Source organism: Pollicipes pollicipes, unplaced genomic scaffold (genome assembly GCF_011947565.3).
Source record: "Pollicipes pollicipes isolate AB1234 unplaced genomic scaffold, Ppol_2.1 Scaffold_3447;HRSCAF=4054_pilon_pilon_pilon, whole genome shotgun sequence".
Classification (NCBI taxonomy): Eukaryota; Metazoa; Arthropoda; class Thecostraca; order Pollicipedomorpha; family Pollicipedidae; genus Pollicipes; species Pollicipes pollicipes.
This window is the reverse complement of record NW_023596297.1, coordinates 13,382,016-13,398,319: the sequence shown is the minus strand read 5'-3', so window position 1 is coordinate 13,398,319 and position 16,304 is coordinate 13,382,016. Positions and strand designations below refer to the sequence as shown.

At 52.6% G+C, this 16,304-nt stretch overlaps 1 protein-coding gene across 1 annotated transcript in view; it reads right to left on the bottom strand.

Annotated features, from left to right (window-relative positions):
* Nucleotides 1–16,304, bottom strand: part of LOC119092151 (serine protease nudel) — a 35,675-nt gene that overhangs the window by 10,896 nt on the left and 8,475 nt on the right. The window contains exons 11-24 of the mRNA XM_037215127.1: nucleotides 14,232–14,584; nucleotides 13,401–13,514; nucleotides 12,603–12,766; nucleotides 11,656–11,800; nucleotides 10,783–10,907; nucleotides 9,393–9,531; nucleotides 8,524–8,618; nucleotides 7,771–7,903; nucleotides 6,222–6,391; nucleotides 4,876–4,989; nucleotides 4,157–4,250; nucleotides 2,896–2,991; nucleotides 1,447–1,648; nucleotides 764–881 (exon numbers count right to left, since the gene is read on the bottom strand). Coding sequence (XP_037071022.1) covers nucleotides 764–881; nucleotides 1,447–1,648; nucleotides 2,896–2,991; nucleotides 4,157–4,250; nucleotides 4,876–4,989; nucleotides 6,222–6,391; nucleotides 7,771–7,903; nucleotides 8,524–8,618; nucleotides 9,393–9,531; nucleotides 10,783–10,907; nucleotides 11,656–11,800; nucleotides 12,603–12,766; nucleotides 13,401–13,514; nucleotides 14,232–14,584 — 2,062 coding nt within the window. The remainder of the gene's footprint in view (nucleotides 1–763; nucleotides 882–1,446; nucleotides 1,649–2,895; nucleotides 2,992–4,156; nucleotides 4,251–4,875; nucleotides 4,990–6,221; nucleotides 6,392–7,770; nucleotides 7,904–8,523; nucleotides 8,619–9,392; nucleotides 9,532–10,782; nucleotides 10,908–11,655; nucleotides 11,801–12,602; nucleotides 12,767–13,400; nucleotides 13,515–14,231; nucleotides 14,585–16,304) is intronic.

Genomic DNA, 16,304 nt, shown 5'->3' with positions numbered 1-16,304 from the left:
CACGCACCGGGACGCGGGGTCACGCACTGGGGCGCGGGGTGGCACTGGGGCGCAGGGTGGCACTGGGGCGCAGGGTGGCACTGAGGCGCAGGGTGGCACTGAGGCGTAACACTTGGGTACGGTGCACGCACTGTGGTACGGAGTAAGACGTTGGGGCGTAGGGTTACATACTGTGGCGCGGGACAACGCACAGGGGTGTGGAGCTTACGCGCTGGGGTACGGGGTTCATGAACTGGGGCGCGGGGTGCAGATAGCATATTGGACTGACGGGCACACGCTGGGGTACGACGCTCACACGTTCGGGTACAGGGTCCAGTGCCGCAACATAGTCACAGTACCTCTTCGCGTAAAGGACACAAATCGTGTTTTGGGACCGTGAAACGCGTTGTTGGGCCAAACATCTGCGAGATTCACACTGACGTAAGTGGCACACGTCGGGGCACGAGGCACATTTTTAGGCGTGTGGTTCACACATCAGAAAGGGGTCACCACCTGGCCCTTAGATGAGAGGCAAACGCTAAGATGTGAAGAAGTCACTGGTTACTTGACTGGTGACTATTGACCCGACAAACATTATGCCAATGACGCCAGCGGGCCAGAGCGTGCTGCACCACTGGCGCCCGGCCAGGGAGTGTGGTACCACAGACGCCTGGCCAGGAGGTGAGGCACTACTGAAGCCGGGCCAGGGCGTGCGGCACCACTGAAGCCGGGTCAGGGAGTGTGGCACAACCGACGCCTGGCCAGGGAGTGGGGCACCACCGACGCCTGGCCGGGGAGTGGGGCACCATCGACGCCTGGCCAGGGAGTGTGGCACCACCGACGCCGGGCGAGAGCGTGCTACACCGCTGGCGCCCGGCCAGGGAGTATGGCACCACCGACGCCTGGCCAGGGGGCGTGGCACCACTGACCGGAGGTGGGACCGGGCGTGTCGCGGAGCTGTTTGAGCGCCGGCCGGTGACCGCAGCTCGGCTCCGCCGCCGGGCCGCAGGTGAGGTCGACGGCGGTGCAGGCGGCGCGGCCAGTGGCCAGCTGGTGACACAGCAACACAGCTGGACGCCACAGAGAGCCACACGATCGACAGCCGCCGGAGGACGTACAAACCATTGCATATTTGTTTCAGGATGGACTGCCCGCAATGGGCCGAACGGTCCACAACGCTTGATTACGTAAACAGTTGCGTGGAATTGACGATAAAACTCGAAATAATTTTTGGATACTTTTCGGAACAATGCAAACTATTGGTAGTAAATTTCTATTATTTCTAGCACGCTACATGTAAATCTTGATATGTTTAATGTATGTTTCACATTATAATTTACTTAACAAATATTCTAGCACGTGATGTTGACGTTCCGAGAAAATGGTTTCATGTCATGTCATTTCATTTCATTTCATTCATTTCCAGTCATGATAACCGCTATGGCATCGCCATTCCACCCCACTTGCCTTTTGGCCGTTTAGCAAGTGGTTGAGGTGGACCAACGGGTGGTCAAGCGTGCGCGGCATCAGATGCTCCTTGACGGTCATGCCGGGCGCCACCCGTCCATCGTCCTGGAGCTCCTCGCAGGTGTACAGCTCCTCCCCGAGCGGGTACACGGGCGTACGGTCCCCGTCATCGGCGGAGACGAAGCGCTCGTTCAGCACCACCCTGCGGCCACACGGTGGCCGGGGTTACGGCGAGCCGAGAACGGACGCCAGACTGGTCAGGAACCCGGCCGGTGCTGGAGGCGGCACACGACAGCCATTTACAGAGCAACACCATTGGAAGCACATGACGCACCTCACCGCATACACGTCCCTCGCGCAGATGAAATTGGGTCGTAATAGAAAATTAGGTCAGAAATATTCCTCTACACCTCTCCTCTACAATACACCTCTTGTTCATGCACGAGGCTATTGGTTCCATGGTGGGAATCCATCCACAGCAAACACACAGCTAGACTGCTGACGTTGCTTGACAACTTACCGACATACGGGTTACCGACATACGTGTTTGATGTATCACAGACATGTCGTGTAACACGCAACATCAAATGTATTACGAATCGACACCCCGTCCCCCGATGCACAACAAGCTTGCTTTGATCCGTTGCAAAGCAAGCTTTGATCCGTTGACAGGGGTGCCGACGGGCGTTTGATCAGAACGGAAGCCGGATCTGCCCCAAAGCTATTTAGTGCATTCTTCATGCGTAGTTTATAACATTACCTTGACGTGATTTTGTATGCTAGTCTTGTCAGTTGTCATGCTTGAAACCGACCACTTTCGTTTCTCTCTCTATTTGCATATGTTAAGTGTCTCGGTATTACATAGCAGGGAGTGCCGCGCCTTCTCAGTTTTCCATTCCTAATTTGGGTGTCAAAGTGCGATTTTTTGCGCCGTGGCGGACGGGCTGGCACACCTGGTCACCCGTTTCTGGGTGCCGTGAGGGAATCATCTGTTGCAAAAGCAAATTTTGACCTGCAAACAACTTTGATCAACGTTTGCCACGGCACGCCCTGCTGGAAGATCTTCCGTCCGGTATTATTCTGGAAGATGCTCTGTCCAGTATTATATATCCATTTGTCTGTCTTCTGATCTTACGTCCTTCTGTCCGGGCAAGATCGCTATGTACCGACGTTCCCGGCTCTGTCAGGGTACGTCTGGCGGTGGCGTCACGGATCCAGAGCTCACTGTTGATGCAGGTAGATCGCGAGCTCACCCCTGGTGCAGGTAGATCGAGAGCTCACCGTTGGTGCAGGTAGATCTCGAGCTCGCCCTTTGTGCAGGTAGATCCGGAACTCACCGTTGGTGCAGGTAGATCGCGAGCTCACCCCTGGTGCAGGTAGATCGCGAGCTCACCCCTGGTGCAGGTAGATCGCGAGCTCACCACTGGTGCAGGTAGATCGAGAGCTCACCCCTGGTGCAGGTAGTTGCAGAGGATGTCAGAGTATTTGCTCATCCAGCTGTCAGGATCGGCGCAGATTGGGGACCACGCGGCGCCCGAGTGGAAGCTGGAAGAAGCGCAGCGTTAACCTGAATGGAAGGCTTGGGGAATTGCTTTCAGCAAGGTAGCGAGATGCGGAGCGAGATAGGTAGGTAGGTATACAAGGGAGCGAGACACTACACATATTTTCAATGAATTGGCCAGCGACCACTGTCTCTAGCTATCTTAGTATCGATCGTGCAATGCCAGGTCAGCGGTAAAATTTGGGGACGAACGTTAACGTGCCACTATGTTCGGCACGATCCGTTCTGCCCTCTGACGTCATCTTTCAGCGTAGCCTCCAGCACCGGTTGCAGGCCATCCCAGCCAAGGGCAGCTTGCGAGTGCATATGGCGACCCGAAACCACCCCACCCCGGATAGGTGGATTGGAAGGCAGGAGCTTTAACCAACTGAGCTGTATGGACGGACATGAATCTGTTTTCCGATGAATGCTGTTCGAAATCCAAAGCACTGACGAATACTTTATCATGGACCTGTCAAGAATGGCTGTGGAAGCTTCGAGTTGAACAAGAATTGTGTCATGCACCAACGGCATAACTTGTTAACAGCGTCAGTGACTACAATGGGCTAAGAAAGAAACAATCACTCGTGCCCAGAATACATTGAACGCGCACTGAAAAACCGGTGAACAAGGCGGTGAAAACCTATATCTTCCTTAACCTACATCTCTACAATGAACGATAGTCTGATGTCATGTGACAGACAATTAACATTATCATGTCCTAATAGCGGCATGCCATCGAGTAACACGACGTCACTTGAGCCAACAGAGTTGACAAATAAAGCAAGCAAAGTAACAAAGATGTCAGCTTTACACTTACGAGATTAGACATCACCTTTGTCGTCACCAATATGTCACCCCATAGCAGGAAGAAAATTTGTGCAGCGCTTATCTGGTCTTGGTTCTTCATGCGGATGAAGTAGAGGCGTCATTAAGAAAAGAGTCCTGTGCGAGTCGCGAATCGCAACTCCACTGTTATTGCGCTCTCTCGTTATGTCATATGACACGTTGTTAACACGGAAACAGCCGTTGCTAACGGTTCCTGTCAACCGTTAGACGCTAGCCGTTGATGTTCACAGCCACCTCCAATGAGACAGCGTTTCACAATGAGCTGTTCTGCCGTTTCCTTCCACGGCCTCCGTCGGCAGTAGCTGTGCGCTGGCTACCCACTCTGATTTGATGGCCACCAGCCCGCGCAGTCGGTTCAGCGGCCGGCCCATCCTGTCCAGCTCGATCGTGTCCGTGTCGCTGCCAACCAGGGCAACTGCAGAGCGAAACAAATCACGTGAAAGGCCGGTGTGACCGTTTGTCGGGTACAAATATCTGCTCGCTGCCTAGCTTTGCCAGTCAGTCGAACGTAAGTCCGGCGAGAGCTATTATTTTCAAACAATAAGTGATGATGTTGGAAATGCTGAGCATTCACGATAAATGAACGGTCCAGTTATAGCATTGGTGTTATGTGGTTCATATCCTTACATTTGGGTGTTGAACAGTAGAATATTTTATTCAGAAATGCAGATAAATTTCAAAGTTACAAAGATACCATTCTCCACCACAATCACGCCTCCCAATGAAGTCGCACCTCTTGCCACAGTCCACCCCTTTGCACAATAACACCTCTCACCACACTCATCGTCTCTCATCACACTCACCGTGCCCGTCAGCAGGCCCGCCTGTCACTAATCGTGCATTTTACTAATCACGTGGTCAGGTGTCTGACCCCAGTCGCCATCAGCTGCGGTCATGATTTACCACATTTGCACATTTATCGCCAGTCACTCCTCTCACCAGCTCGTCAGTTCTCTCACCAGTCACGCCCTTCCCCCGGCCCTCTCACCGCAGTCATACGTCTCACCACGGCCAGCCCGCTCCGCAGTCATTTGTCTCACCGCAGTCCGCCTCGTCCTCGCCATATTCACAGTCGATGTCGCGATCACAGCACCAGCGCCTGGGAATCGTCCGCTGGCTGTGCCGGCAGTAATAGTCGTCCGGGTTCCGGGGACCTGCGGGGTGGTGGTGCTTAGCAGTACTCAGCGATACCCGTGTGCCAGTAACACAAAACACTAACACGCCAGCCGGGTGATATGCAATACTTTAACCGCCCGCATTGCCACGAAGTTCATATGCGCCCGGGTGGCCGGTTAATATCCTTCGTTTGGGTAAGGGTCAATTTGACCCCCTGAGATCTCAAACACTAAGATGGCTAGAGACGTCAAGTGCACAGGGTGGACTGGTCTGTACGTGAGCTAACTTGTGTCAAAATTTGATGCTGCTAGGTCACGACCTTGGGGTCAAATAAAGTCAAACAAGGTCAAACTCCGGATAGGTGTCTCAAGTGCCCTCAAACCTGCTCATGTAACCACCGCGAAGCTAGATACCGGGCCCTAAGCATAAGGCAAATGAGGTCAGTGACCTTGTTGACCTTCAGAAGGTCAAAATGACCAAACCAACTACGAGATTGCTCCTGTTTTCCCATTCGAATAAGCGTTAGGTATTACGTTGGTCGGATGTTGCTAAAACACAATGTTGCCCCGGTTCATTTCAGGCTAGTGATCTACGCAGATCTTTCAAAAGTCCATGGATCATGTCTGCTGCGGCTCCTGCCATAATCAAATCCTGAAATGATCACCAGACACTATCGCCTAAAACCAAGCCCTCCAGTAAAAAAGCAAGCTAGCTTTGACTTTGCTCTGGCCTTCAGAACTGATATTAGGTCAATATAGTTAATTATAAATTAATTTGGTCTACTACCTATCTTATGTATGGCCTCGTGTAACACTCCGTTGTTGCATTACATTGGGCGTTTCCCTAGAAATGACCTTCGCTGACAACCAGGACCTGGCTGGCCTGCCATAAGTCAGTGACCTTACTAGGTACATGCAATTTTTTAAATCGAAAGATTTGCTATTCAATTCTTGAAAGCTGTGTAAAGTTAAGTGCAGCTGCGCCGCCGAAAGGCCGAAAACTATGGCCGAAAATTAGTCTGGAAAAGCTATCGGGGGGGGGGGGGTCGAGTTCACCCCCACCCGAGCGCGTGCTGAAACCAGCCACCCAATGGCGGTGTTTTACAACCTATAAGGCCACTAGCAGGCACCCCCTCCACCCCACCACCACCAGGAACCTTCACATGAGGGAACTTTCCCCAGGGTGTTCGCCAGCACGCTCGGTGGCCCGTCGTGGCGCTGTCGGCGGGGATCACGCGGTCACGCCAGTGACCGCGAGGGGGGAGGCTCACAGCAGAACTCTTCGTCGGACGTGTCTGCCAGGTCCACCTCATGGTCACACAGCCGGTCCTGCTCATGTCGGACCAGGTAGTCGAGCGGGGTGCAGGAGGCTTCGTCCGAGAAGTCGCCGCATTGCGGGCGCAGGTCGCAGCGCTGGGATTCCGGCACACAGTGGGGCAGGCTGTGGACAGCGTGGCCAAAACAACGGTGAATGACTGGTAGCTGCACGACCTAAGCAGGTTAAGACTACGGCACACAGGGGGCAGGCTGCGGACAGTGCGGCCAAAATAACGGTGGATGACAGATGACTGCAGGGATCTGTCTTACTCAGACGTCTTTCTGGTTTCTAACGCTGGTTGCTGGTTTCAACTTGCCCTAAAAGCGAAGCCATTTTTCTGGATTCCTCAGTTTGTTTTGCAACTACGGCTTCCAGTTTTTGGATTCAATTGGTTCTTTTACGGGCGCCGGACCCCGGTTCCTAGTCCTCGTTGGTCCTTTCCCAAGCATGAGGTACTAGTTCCTGGCTTCCACTCGTTTTTACGCAACATACCCGGTGTATGGTCAGATCGGTTTTTCACATACACCGGGCCATGGTCCTGGTTATTACCGTTTTTTCACAAACACCTGGCCCTGGTTCATGGTTTTCACCGACCCACTCACAATGATTAGCGCCTCATTTTTATTTTCATTGGCTTCTCACAAACAACAAGTCTTGGTGCTGGGTTTCCCATTAGTTCACTCACAAGGGACAAACTTCCGGAGTGGTTAACGTATTTGGCTCCCACGTGGGGGCTCCGGTTCGAACCTCGGCTGTGCCATGGGCCCTAAGCGTTCCCGTCGTCTCTGCAGGCACCTGACACTCCATGACAGGCTGCGACGACGAGCGTCGCGTTCACTGGGACAAATTTACTCACAAAGCACCAGATCCTGCTCCCTGGTTCTAATCGGTGTGTTCTTCGTCTTCGATTGGTTTTGCCCGCCCAGAACACTTGCATGAAAGTACACTCAATGGATAAGCATTGGTTCGACTGCAATTCGAACAAGGATCGTGGTCCTTGCTGGTTTTCGAAGTCTGTACTTGTTTGGGTTTTCATGGATCATCAGCGTAATACCAGGCTGGATCCTAGTCCTGCTAGATCTCTGACTGCATCACTGGCTGGGTAGCAGTTTTTTGCTGAATCTCTCAGCCTAGTGTTACGCTGGACTCTGACTCCTGTTGTCTCTCTCTGCAAAACTCAGTGCTGGATCCCGTTTTGGCTACCTTTAATCTCATTGCAACCCCATCCACTGAGTTTTTGCTGGAGTTCGGCTTAATGTCAGCCTAGGGCATGAGTATCGGCTGGACTTCGCTGAACGCCGGTGCAGTTCCGGAGTTTTAGCTGGACTCCGGCTCAGTGGCAGCTTGGTTCCGAGGTTCTCCCTAGTTCCGGAACCAGACACCATTTCTTCACGAAAACTTTGAGACCTAGGCACATGTCTGGTTCAATCGTAACATTCTGCTTTAGTAAATCAGGCAAGGCAAGAAAGCCCAGGCATGTTCCACCTAGTGTGTTGGATTACCTGATACATTTAAACTCGTCGTCCGCACATAGGGCTGCCGCCGAGCCGTTGGAGACAGCGGGGGGTGTTGCGCCGGCCGCGGATGTCGGCCGGGGAGTCGGCACGTCCGGCGGGCCGAAAACCTCATCGGCGCCTGAAACCAAGTCTGGTTTTACACTAGGCTGTGTACCTCGCACTCAAGAGACCCAAATGTTGTCCAAAACTTAAGAACGCACCACTGATCCAGTTGGCGCGAAAGCCTCAGTGCCTGTCGGGAGATCGCGGCGGATAAGACACACCGACAAGATAGCTCCGATCAGATAATTCACACAGCGTTGTCCATAAGGTGTTGGGAGACAGAAGTTCACGTTCGAATCGGTGTTCCATCACCAAATAGTTGATTTGACCAGGGATTGTTCAGTGCAGTTACTCGACGCGCGAAGCTATTTCATCTCGGGTCGTTCGGTGCGAGGCACATCGCCCGATGTGCCCGTGCAGTTATGCCAGGCCGTGTGCCTCGCTGTGACTCGCGGAGTGGGGGCTGTTAAGTGGCACGGTATCCTTTTCCAACACTGACAAAACAAAGCAGGGACCCTACTGCGTGGCACAGATGCATACGGAAGTAAAAACCACACTTGTCGCTCGGGATTGGACGGAAGCCCGACGGTCGCCGGACAGGTGGCGCTAGTCACGACGCTGGGCGGTCCCCTCGTGTCCAGCTGTCGGTGGAAGATCGTCACAGACGGCACCGGGCCGGCAGGCCCACCTCCTCACCGTCTGCGGTGGCCGAGGATATAGTGGCGTTGGACACGGGCGGGCTGGCCGGCGTCGACACGGGCAAGATCTCCTCGCCGCCTGGTCCGCAGAATCTGCCGGTTGGAGTCATGCTAGCCGTCGTGCAGAAACAGCAGCCGTCTTCACGACGGCTTTCCGCAAACCACTTTCAAATCATTTCAAATATTTCGATGACCTTTACGATATCGCCACAACCACATGGCGAGGCGTAACGTCACAACCACATGTCGTCACATGGCGAGGCCAGTGTCGAATAAGTTTAACATAGCGGTGATGCATCCATTGTACTTTTTCGACACTCTCCCACGCCCTGTCATGTCACTTAGTTTTGTCATCCTGAAAGGCATCATAATTTTTAGCGGCATTGTTTTTTTCTGCCGATCATTAACGGTGAATAAAATTTTTCAAATCAACACGGAATGCTGGTTTTCAAGCACATGTGTCATTTACTAGGTCAGTGGGTCATGAGCTCAATGACCAAACACCATCTTGGCTAAAATAAGATCAGTCCTATACTACTACATGATGTGCCAAAATTGTTGGTAGTGCCGCTCCCTGCACCGGGAAGCCAAAACTGCGACTGTTCGCTGCCAATCATGAAAGTTAGACTCATCTGGAATGCCACCAAATGGGCTTAAGGTGTCATGCTAACATAGTTGGATTCCTTAGACTTATAGACCGTCCATTTATTGCTGTTTTGTAGACTAGCTCAGTAAGGGACCACCCATCATCTGGACCATACTTCGGCTTTCCTCTCCCTGGCCCCTCCCCGTCCATCTCAGCCCAGTTCGTCGGCCCGCCCCCCCCCCCCCCCCCCGACCTCCCCCCCCCCCCTGGCTGGCCATCACCTTTCATCCTCGGCGCCCAGGCAGTCCACTTGCTGGTTGCACAACTGGGACTCGGTCAGGCACATGCCGCCTCTCAGGTGGCACAGTCGCGTCGGGCAGCGCTGCTTCGGAAACCGGTCGGCGCCGGCAGTGTCCACGGCTGGCGAGCGGCCAGACGTGCTGTCAGGTCACCCAAACAGCACACTCTTCTGCCGGAGGCGCTCTTGGATGAAGCGCATGCCAAGAACTGGATGAACAGCTTAAATATAGCGCAATGTTTCTCTAACATTCTGCGCGCGCCCGAATCAGTACCCACGGGTTCACAAATTTATTGCATAAATAACATTCGGCATGGTAATCACGGCGGTGAATCTTGTTTCCCCACATATTAAAAGCTATGGCCTAAAGATATCGCCGGCGATCAGAAGTCCAGTAGTCAGTGAAACTGTATCCATGCGATTTTGCTGAAATGCATACCATTAAACGGAGTGCTCTACAGTTCCATGGGGTTTTGAACTGAAGTAGCCATCTTGAAGATCACTCGGTACGGTTTACAGCCCTTCGTTCTTAAAGCCCAGGCTCCTCTAGTTTCTGAGGTTTACGCCCGCGGAGATGGGAGCCTAGAGTACGTCAAGGTCACTTTGGCATGCATGACGATATAGTAATGCCATTCGAATAAAATAATTTCATAAGCCACGCGGCGACCACTCCAATAAAAATATATTGATAGAATCGCTTATAACTGGCGTTTGGGAGCACGATTCCCAGATATAACTGAAGTCAATTGGCTAAAATCACACACTCTCGCACAGCATCTCCGGGCGTGGCTCGCAAGTACAGCCCGTACCATCTGACCCGCATGACTTGCTACTTGGTGCAAATATTTTCGTCAACATTTCACTGATGTTAATGTCCAGTGCCCGCTCAAACTACACGAGGCCACCCCTCAATTGCAAATATTTTCCTTCACGATGTTTGCGTTGGGCAAGATTTTGTTTACTGATACCGAGTCAACATTTTGATTGTCACCAAGTTCTAAAAAATTGGTACCGACAGCCTCCGTCGTGAAGTAATCAGTTGGTAGCCCGTCACTAACCGGGACACCCTGCTGCCTGGGACACCCTGTCACTCTTGTACTCTACAGCAATGGCTGACTTTTGAACGACCATCAATTGCATGCAGTAATCAACAAAGCATCGTGAGATACGCTCCATCTCCAAGCCGTCTGAAAACTGATGCTAGGGTACAACTCTGCAGACATAAAACAGCAATCCAAGATGACAAACGACCACACTGAGTCATCCCGACGATGTTCTTTACCGATTAAACCTCAAGCATACCAAACATAACGTAGCCGGCGACACGAAAGATCAGACCCGTGCCCCCCCCCTCCCCCCCGCGCCAATTGCACCTGTGAACCGGTCGATCCAGTGCCGAAAGTAGGAGACCCGCGTGTACACGCCCGGGGAGTTACGCAGCGCGCAGCCGCGCCCGTGGGACACGATGCCGTGCTGCTTCCACCGGCCGTCTGCCGACCTGGCGGCGCCAAACATCGCGTGACATGCCATGCAAGGTCACATTAGGTCACACGATGTTGCAAGGTCATCATAGGCTGCAAGAATTTAAGCCGAGGTTGTGGCACGTCTTACATTCTAAACCAGTTTATTAAGCCCAGCTGTTGCAACAATGGCGGATGCTGCAGATTTTCCCCGGTTTCACAGACCGTAATGAGGCGGAGGAATTTTTCACTAGGCCTCGCACAATTTCGCAAAGCTTTCCTGGTCAGTAACACTGTTGGCAAACAGAAACGCACAAAACTTCACCGAAAATATCCTGACATGCCGTCGTCTCATAACAACACCGAGCAGTAAGCCGTTAACGGCTGGGCGTCGACCCCAGGTGGCGTTGACCGATCAGGGTGACCTAGGCTGGCGACGGCCGGCCCATGGGGTGTGAGGACTAAGACGGTACAAAGTGATGCGCTTTTGTAGGCTCCGGGATCTGTGTGTACTGTTGAAAATCTCACGGCACTTATCAACCGTTAACCCGCTGAACACCGATGAACCGAACACCCAACAACGCTTAAGGCCGCTTAACACCGACCCGCAGTCTCACGGTCTTGCCGTTGGATTGGAACTGACGCTATCGTGGAGTTGGAAACAGTGCGGCTGCAAGACCACGAACTTGCAACATTGCGAGTGCGTAATAACGAGGGGGGGGGGTACAAATCGGTGGGGAGGCGCGACCCTGGTGGGGGTACGGACGTGGCGGCAGCGAGCCTTACCTGCAGAGCAGGGGCCCGCCGCTGTCGCCCTGACAGGAGTCCTTGCCGCCCTCCAGGGGCCCGGCGCAGATCTCGATGGTGATGTTGTCGTAGCGTTCGGGGCAGTAGGACAGCACCGGCAGCTCCACCTCCATCATGTCATCGACTGCACCCCAGGACAGATGGCAATCATCAGGGGCACCGAACATCAGCGTGGCGCAATCCCTGAGCATCCAATGTGCAAACAGAAGCTGAGTGACACATTTGCGATCTCATAAATGTCCTTTTAGTTGCTCCTGGCCTGTTTATTAACGCTTGTAACAGCGACGGTCATTAGTGTTACCGCTCACCGCTGTGAAGGAAAACCAGCCGTGAAAGTCTCGAATAGTGGAAGCCGAACCTAAACTTTCCATTCACACGGCAGACACACGGCAGCCACGCGGCAGACACGCGGCAGATACGCCGCAGACACGTCGCAGACACGCGGCAGACACATGGCATTTCACAGCGAACGTTCGCATGCAGCAAAGACAGACACTTCTATAGAACAAAATATGAGATGAGGCTTAGTGAGCACCATTCTGTCGCTAATGCCTGACTATAGTCACCTACACCCAGGATATCCCTGGCTGGTCTGGTCCACAATCACCTGCCGTCTTTCATCTCAGGGCATGTGATGGGGTTTCTTGATATCCAAGGAATCGCTACAGCTAAATCCCCGTTGCCCCCTACGGTTCAGACGATGACTTGGCATCACCCAAAATAGCTGTTCGAATGCCATTCATCCACCATGCTCCTCTGGCGTGGGTGCGCTGCGGCTTCGTGCATTGTGCACATTGCCTCGCCGCGTGCATCACCCGGAGGAGTCTGCCACCATGTGGAGTGCGCCACCTACCCTCCGGCCTGTCCCAGCTGACCTGGTTGGCCGTCACTCACCTTTGGTGCCGTTCCTATCGACAGTCACCTACCCTCGGGGCCGCCCTGATCGACTTGGCCCCAGCCGACCACCGTGCAGCGCGTGCCCGGCGCCAGGACGTCGGTGGCCTCGGGCAGGCAGGCGGGCGCGCTCCACTGGGTCAGCGCCAGCGGCCGCGACAGCCGCACCAACGCTAGGTCGTTCGAGTAGATCCGCCTGCGGCCCCGGCATGACGAAGCCATAACGAGACGCGGTGACGTGGAAGCCATGCAGAGAAAGCCGTGACAATGAAAGCATTGCTGGGTCTTGGTGCGGTGATCGCAATGTTCTAATATACACACTTTTATCACGCAAACGATTGTATTTTTAAGTAGTGGTCATCAGCTTGCAGCGTAAGAGAGCGTCAGTGCCGCGTCCTTAAATAAAGATCCCATTGCATTCCGATTATGTGTCATGTACAATCAACACTGAAAAGACCACCGCCTTAAACCGTGCTACCACGCAAGAAAGTGTTGCAAGAGGGTAAGACAATTCAACACACACTCCAAGGTTTCTTGTCGTCTGTCTCCTTCCAAGGGGCGTAATAATGCAAAGAGGATCGTTGTTTTATGAGTTAGTTGTCAACTAACAGATATCAACCTTCATTGCACGGTGAGGAGCTTGCTGCATTTCTATCACGGATAAACACAGCTTATACTGTTAATTTGGACTATATAGGCAATGTTTATTGATAACGTCGTTTAGCCAATACCGCCTAGTATATCAAACACTGACAACTGTCGATGTAATACGTATGTCTTAAGGCCTTGTTTTGCTGATAAGAAAGCGTCGTTTTAGCCTGATCCGGTACCTGTTGTAGTCCGGATGGATGATGATGTGACTTGCGAAGCGAGACTGTTCGTATGGAGCGAAGCTCTGCCTGCGAAGCATGCCAGCCTGAATCTCGTACCGGTATCTCTCGAACCTGAAAACACCAACGTTCTCAGCGACTCAGTCATGAAAATCTTGTAAAGTTTGTAAGCACGATGGCAGATATCAGAATGTTGATGCTTACAGCTTTCGCTCATCGAAACGCTGCTGCCCTCCATCGACAGCTGGAGGATGACAGTGGAGCGCTTTCACCACGCCAAGCGATTTCACAACTGAAAGCAGAGTCCTCTCCTCTCATAATGGTGTCCCCACCATCCAAAGCATTGGTCTTAGTCTTGACCACCAGGAGCAGCTCGCTGCCTTTGAAACATGGCAATGTTCTCGTCCATGGAAACGGTGTTCGTAGTGACTGAAACACGTTTTTCATCCCCACGGGCAGAGCTCCCACCACTGCAAGGAGTGTATCTGGCTCCCGAGCTCGTGTTTCCGACCCCTGAGCAGCAAATTCTCAATCCGGAAGCGCTGTGTGCCTGCATCTTAAGCCGGGAAGTTCTCACATCGAAGCGATGTTTCACCAAGGCTCAAAGTAATGAGCCCCCCCCCCCCCCTCTGTTCCCGCAACCGCGTGCTATTACTCCTCCACGCAGTGTTCTTAGCGCCCGGAGCTATGTACTACCACTCCTCTGCGCAGTGTTCTCAGCGTCCGGAGCTGCATGCTTTCACACTTTAACGCGGTGTTCTCAGCGCCGGAGCCATCTGCTTTCACCCCTTGTCGTAGTGATCTCAGCCTGTGACAGCGATGGGTGCCCACCTCTGGAAGCAGTGGGCGGCCGACAACACCCAGCGGGCGGTGAGCACGCTGCCGCCGCAGCTGAACACGCCGTCCCTGTAGATGGCCACCAGCCAGGGCCAGCGGCCGGGCGCGCTGCGAGCGCCGCCCACGATCCGACCGTCGTGGTCGCGTGCCGCCGGCCCCGGCGGCCGCTCGCCGCGGTGCCCCCGCCTCACGACCGGCTGGAACACCTCCACGTCCTCCGGTATGTCCGCGGGCGGCGGCGGCAGCCTCGGCGGCGGCGGCGGAGTCTGCAGGTCGAAGTCGGCCGCGTCGAAGGTCAGCTCTTGCCCCACGGTCAGACGGGTCTCAGCGGCGGCCAACCACTCCGGCTGTGGGAGGAGGGCGTGACAGGCCGCGGAATCCGAGTTTGTGTTCATTGGCAAGCCATCCCTGCTCACCGCTACATTTGGCCCCACATGATCTCGCCGTCGCTTGGATTCGCGAAGGTCACGGGCCGTGTTAATGTAAATTATGTTACCACTTCACACCTTCGTCATTTCTTGTCTCTCACGCGAGCCAATGTGTAGGACGTGCATGCATGTGTTGGCCAAAAGTATGTACACACACAGAGCCGAGAATGCGTCCCGGCGGACCGCTTTACCACCCTTATGTCATTGCACATGCTTGAGAACGAGGATTATGCCAGCAAACTGCATAACTGTGCTAGCGGCGAAAGCCCTTAAGGATTATGAGAAAAGTTGGTATCCAAACAGTTTCTTTCCGTGCAAGGCCATGGGACTAGTTTCTCTTTGCCAAAGTTGCGGGGGTCGCCCCCTCTGCCATCAACCCCCTTTGTAATCCATGGACCTTTTTCGCATGAAGTCAGAACTTCTAAAAGCGATTCACAACTTATCTTGTCAAAGTTGCATTTTGATGCTCTTAACTGATCAGGAAATGCTCCATTCTCCAAGAACAATGGGGGATGACCCCTGTTCTTACGACGATTTGATGTGGGCACATCTCCAAAAGTACATCCTGGCCTAGTCAACTAAATATTAAGATCGCTGCGCCAGTGAGCTATTTGATGGTCTGGTCTGTTACCCGAATGCGTTTGACAGAAGGCTGCCTGAGACAATGCATATAGCTTGGTAGTCTAGTGCCACGCTTTCTGCATGGATGCTGAAAATTGTTGCGTGATGCAATCCCACGAGTAACGACAGTACTCGGATCGGTGTCACGTAAAGTATGTACAATCCCACGATCAACGACAGTACTCGGATCGGTGTCATGTAAGGTATGTACAATCCCACGATCAACGACAGTGCTCGGATCAGTGTCACGTAAAGTATGTATAGCTGTTCGGAAAATTATATATATATATATATATATATATATAATAAATATATAAATACACACATATATGTATAATATATAATAATTACTGTCTTGGCAGAATATCTTCCTTTTAGCATGTTCCATTGAAAGCGGCTGCCGATTCCGCATTAATAGACTCCTTGGCGTTTCGTTTGACGGCCAGAGCTCTGGGCGTAGCAGTATCGATGAGACAAAAGATTATTCAAACAAAATCACTTGCATGATCGTCTACCTCTGTACATTCTAACGTTTTGAGACCTTATCTCATGGTTGGAGGACTAAAAATGGCATAAGTGGTAAGTTTTGAGCGTTGTGAGGACGAAAGTTGTGTATTGCTAACAGTTGTGTTGCGTATTTGTGCATATGTGTGTACCATAGTGGTGATCGATAGCTGCGGTCACTTTGCTGACAAAAAGTGATTGTGGCCGCCAAAAACTCATGGCTTAGAGGCATGCATTAAGAACGACAAAAACTGCTCGGGATTTGTTTTCGGTAGCGTCTTTCTGAGAGCAGTTCACGAACTTTCAGTGTCTTTCTGCAACAATTTTTTTATTTACACTGTCAAGTTTCTGCAAATATTTTGTTGCGATAAAAGTAAGCCTTGGCGTAAATTATGAGGAAATTATGGATATTTTACTTGGTTTAGATTTATTTAGATCGAGAAGCTGCTTTTCTGAGTCAGCATTATCTACCCGCGGGTCGCAACCGGACAAAAAAACTTGTAAGCTTTTCCAA